This window comes from Triticum urartu, chromosome 3A (assembly GCF_056163025.1).
Source record: "Triticum urartu cultivar PI428250 chromosome 3A, HENAU_Tu73, whole genome shotgun sequence".
Taxonomy (NCBI): Eukaryota; Viridiplantae; Streptophyta; class Magnoliopsida; order Poales; family Poaceae; genus Triticum; species Triticum urartu.
In genome coordinates, this window is record NC_141875.1 from 4,868,633 (window position 1) to 4,873,434 (window position 4,802).

The window sequence follows — 4,802 nt, forward strand, 5'->3', positions numbered from 1 at the left end:
TGCCAACACGGGTTCCACGCCGTTGCAGGAAGACAGGCAGTTTTGCTGCTAGCAGGTGAAAATGCAAACCACCACCTTCTGCTTGGGAGGAGCACGGGGAGGGAGCCTGAGCTGCCTTCCCGCGGCGCGGCCGGCCGGAAGTCCTTCTTGGAGGTGGCAGCGGCCGCGGCACACCGCACTGCGATGCCGTCAGCGGCAAGCTCCGGCGGCAGAAGCACAGCATGAGGTTGACGATCGGTCGTGCAGGAATCCTTGCGGCTTCTACCCTTCTGTGTGGGGGGATTTCTTCCTTCACCACTCTGATCCAGCAGCTTCCTCTCAAAAGCAGGTGGAACCATATATATACCCTCTACTCTTTATTACCTGCATATATGCTTGTTTTTTTACTGCTGTACAACAAATGGACTGCATATTGAAACCATTCAAGCAATATACTCTCTTATTACCCAGTTCATTCTTTTATACAAGGCCACTCTGAAAAATACATTTTTCATCTATACAAGGCCACTCTGAAAAATACATTTTTCATCTATACAAGGCCACTAACTATAATCAAGGTAAAAATTAATGATGTTTCCTCATACTACCAACTTGTTTAATACTTGCATGCATGTAATCATACTGACACTGTGCTACTTTCTTCTCATTCCTTCCTTTCTTGCATGCGGGTGTATTAATGATCCCGGTTAACGAAAAAAGTGGGTTTGCAAAGCAGTCATTAAATTTTACTTTGGTACATGTAATTTGAGTTTATGGTCTTGTATAAGGGAATGGAGGAAGTACATGACATGTCACTGCGGAGTTTCTAAAATAGTGTGCTTCTGTTTCTGGAAATTTTCTAAAGTAGAAAGAAATCCCAAGTTCCCAATGTCCAAAGTGGGCGGGGTGGCTTGTTTTGATCAGGCCATGTATTTTTGTAGTACCTATGGGGAAAGTATCTGGTACGACCTGTGCACCAGGCGCCAAAAAATACATTGTAATTAGTATGTTTAAAAAAAACTGAAAAGGAAATTAGCACATAAACAAGGCATGGATCTATGATGTCACAAAAATTTAAATCAAAATTTGAAACATGGCTTATATAATGGGCCAATGTAAAGCCCAACTTACATTAGACACTGTAGCATGCATGGTCGACCATTCTACTAGCTCACATATGAAGTTTCGCGAATAAATGATACCCATGACATTCTGAAGAAAAATTAGAAAATCGAAGATATATTCAAAAACATTGTTTGAAGGACTTGTAAGGTCGGACTGTATTTTGTTCATTATGAAATACCCGTGTCATTCCTTCATGAAACTTCATACACGAGTAGAATGGTCGACCAAGTTTGATATCTCAAAATTTCTGTTTTTTTAGTATTTTTGTAATCTACTATACACATGGGTGCGCGTGGAACCATGTTCACGTGTGCATTTAAAAAAAATACTAACATAGGCATACTCCGAAAAACATATTTGTTTATTTGAAAAAAATACATTCTTTTAGAAACATGGTGCATATATATTCCTCACGATCAAACTGGTACATCGTTCCCCACTGAAAATTTCCTCTTTTCTAAATAAATGCACAAAAACATGAAGGTGCTACATATATATTCATAAACAGTGTGTTGGTGAAATAAACTCACTTCATGTTTGGTGTTAACAGTTGGCGGTACACAAAACTCAAGTACATCGTGCTTTACGTCTTTATGCCTTAGTATCAATTTCATTGAAAAGGGCCCACTAATTCACCCATGGATAACTATTTAGTGTAAAGGTCCAATAATTGACAGATGAATAATTACTTAGTAATTAGTGTCTAATACACTCACTTGTCTTGTTGCTTTTAGCAGACATGGATGGTAGAACGAGTAGAAGAACTCAGGAAAGATGTGTCCAAATTGATATCAAGTTCCACCACCTATCTTGAGAGGATGAATCTCATTGTTGCTTTAGAGCGTCTTTGCTTGGATTATCTTTTTGAAAAAGATATTAATGTGGCGTTAAAACAAATTTATAGTGCCAATGTTAGTGACTTTGATCTTCATACAGTAGCCATTTGGTTCTATCTACTACGTAAACATGGATACAAGGTTTCACCAGGTAAGACACATTCAAACTCAATCATTATTATGAAGTAAAACATTATAGTTTAAAGTGGCTGATAGGGATATATCGTACCAATGATACCTAATTATAGTTTTTTCCAACATGAGGCTACTGTTTATTTGTTGTACGTACTCTTCTTTCTAATTTGAAAAACTAGTTATTTGACAATTTTTAATTTATTATTCCAGACGTGTTTGCGAAATTCTTAGATGAGGATGGAACTTTTCTGACAGCAACTCCGAGAGAACTATTGAGCCTTTACAATGCCGCACATTTTAGTATCCATGGAGAGATAATACTTGACAAAGCTATATCCTTCACCAAAAGGAGTTTAGAATCAAAACTGCCATATCTAGAAGGATTAATGGCACATGAAATTCAATGTGCACTTGAGATACCCCTCCCGCGAAGGGTTGCAATTTATGATGTTAAGATCTATATCTCTACATATGAGAAAGAAGCTACAATGAATAAATCGGTATTGGAACTTGCAAAGGTGAATTTCAATTTGATGCAACTCCAGTATCAACAAGAGTTGAAAATTACTACAAGGTGAAATTATTAACATTATTTCAATGAGCTTGTCCTATCTTAACCTTATAGATCATGAATGTGTTTTATCATAATTAACTTTGAAGCAGTTTCGGGTCAAAATTTGATCTACATTCATCTGATTTTTTTTAAGTTTTATACTCTAATGAGCATCTTAGAAAGTTTCAAAAAAATGTACAGGTGGTGGAATAATCTGCAAGTTCATTCAAGGCTCCCGTTCGCTCGAGATAGACTCGTGGAATGTTATTTGTGGATGTTGGGAGTATACTACCAACCCAACTGTTCACGGGGCCGAATAATACTTACGTTCGTGATTTACACTACAACCATCATCTATGATATTTATGATTCATTTGGAACATCAGAAGAGTGTGAATTGTTTACCGAGTGGGTAGAAAGGTTTGTAACTTTCATGGCAAACATTCTTATACTCATTTTTTGTGGGACAAGCTGGTTAAAAACGGGCAAAGATTACACTATGCAATATGAAACAACATATGTCTTGGCTAATTTAGTGGTAGTTCCTCGAAGCCGTTGGCTTGGCATATAACGATACATAAAACTTCCATGCAGTTAGCTCTAACTATTTATTCTCTTGTAATTTCCATTGTTCATGTATATAGTGGTGCATATGATTCTTTTGGAGAGTTCGCTCCATAAGAAACCATCTTTGAATTTTGTTTTCAGCTCTTTAAAATATCAACTTCAGCTGCATGTATGAATCTCCACCTTAAATACTGCTTAACTAACATTGTTGAATCTGCATCACTCATATTATTCTGCTTTAAATTTAGGACAGATCATTCATGTCCAGTTGGGATCCAAAGGTAGCTCATGTTCTCCCAAAGTGCATGCAATATGCATTGGAAAAAATCATGGACTGCCATCAGATCATTGATAACAAGCTAGCATCGGAGGAGAAATACCGTATGACCTACCTCAGAAACTTTGTAAGTGAGCTTATCTTCCTCAAAAATACTTTTTGAAAATAACATAATTACATTTAATTATATCTATCTAAGTGATAAATTACACTAGCATTTATGCTGTTAATGTTGTAACATGTTTAAAACTTACTCTTTCAAATTGTTCTAAATAAATGGGTGTTATGTTCCAATTTTCAGATAGTGGATCTAGTTAGAAATTACAACAAAGAGGTTAAAATGTGCGAAGAGAACTTCATCCCAAGATCTATCGAAGAGCATCTTCAGGTCTCGGCAAGGACTTGTGCATGCCATTTGTTGGCTTGCACTTCACTGGTCGGAATGGATGACATAGCAACAAAGGATTCTTTTGAATGGATTTTGACTGTGCCTAAAATTGTGCAGAAGCTTTGCATAATTGTTAGACTATTAGATGATATCATGACCTATGAGGTAATAATAAGTATTCATTAATTTCATCCAAAATAGAACACAGATGCATGTATATATAATGCTTGATCTATTATTCATTATTTAACGTGTGTCCGCAGCGAGAGCAGATGACGCCTCATGTTGCTTCGACAATGGATAGCTACATGAAACAACACAATGTCTCGATTGAAATAGCACGTCACAAGATACAAGAGCTAAAGGAGGAGTCATGGAAAGATTTCAATGGTGAGTGGCTAGAGCCTAATATTGACCAACCGAGGAAGTTGATTGAGGCGATATTTAACCTCACAAGAACAATGGAGTTCATGTATAACAAAGACGATAACTTTACTAACTGTAGGAACCTCAAGGATATCATCCGATCATTATTTGTGGAGACTTTTTGAGATTGCTTAGTAGTATAAAGCAACCAACAAGTGTGCTAGTGTGATAATCTCTTCCAATAAGGAACCAGATCCAACTGGATAATATTTTATACATATCGGTGTGTAGTCTCTATGCATATGTAAATGGTGTGACTATTCTTTAAAGAGGTTGTCTACTATACATACAATTCCATGATTATACAAGACAACAAACGAGTGAATCAATATATTGCAATGAAGTATGAAGTATAGCGGAGGGATGCAAACATAGATGGGATCAGTGATGTTTTACCCTGGTTCAGATAGTTAGCGATATCCTAGTCCTTGTTGACGGAGTCTTCAAGTAACAAAGACTATAATACCACAAAGGGCCAACCAAGTGCAAGACAACCTATCCCACCATGGTTATCGA

At 37.0% G+C, this 4,802-nt stretch overlaps 1 protein-coding gene across 1 annotated transcript; it reads left to right on the top strand.

Moving 5' to 3' along the window:
- Positions 1-4,521, top strand: LOC125542247 (alpha-terpineol synthase, chloroplastic). The gene is made up of 7 exons (XM_048705205.2): positions 1-328; positions 1,842-2,091; positions 2,286-2,649; positions 2,830-3,048; positions 3,449-3,599; positions 3,774-4,025; positions 4,124-4,521. Exons 1-7 carry the CDS (start codon positions 62-64, stop codon positions 4,409-4,411), a joined length of 1,791 nt encoding a protein of 596 aa, XP_048561162.2. The 5' UTR covers positions 1-61; the 3' UTR covers positions 4,412-4,521.
- Positions 4,522-4,802: the final 281 nt, after the last annotated feature.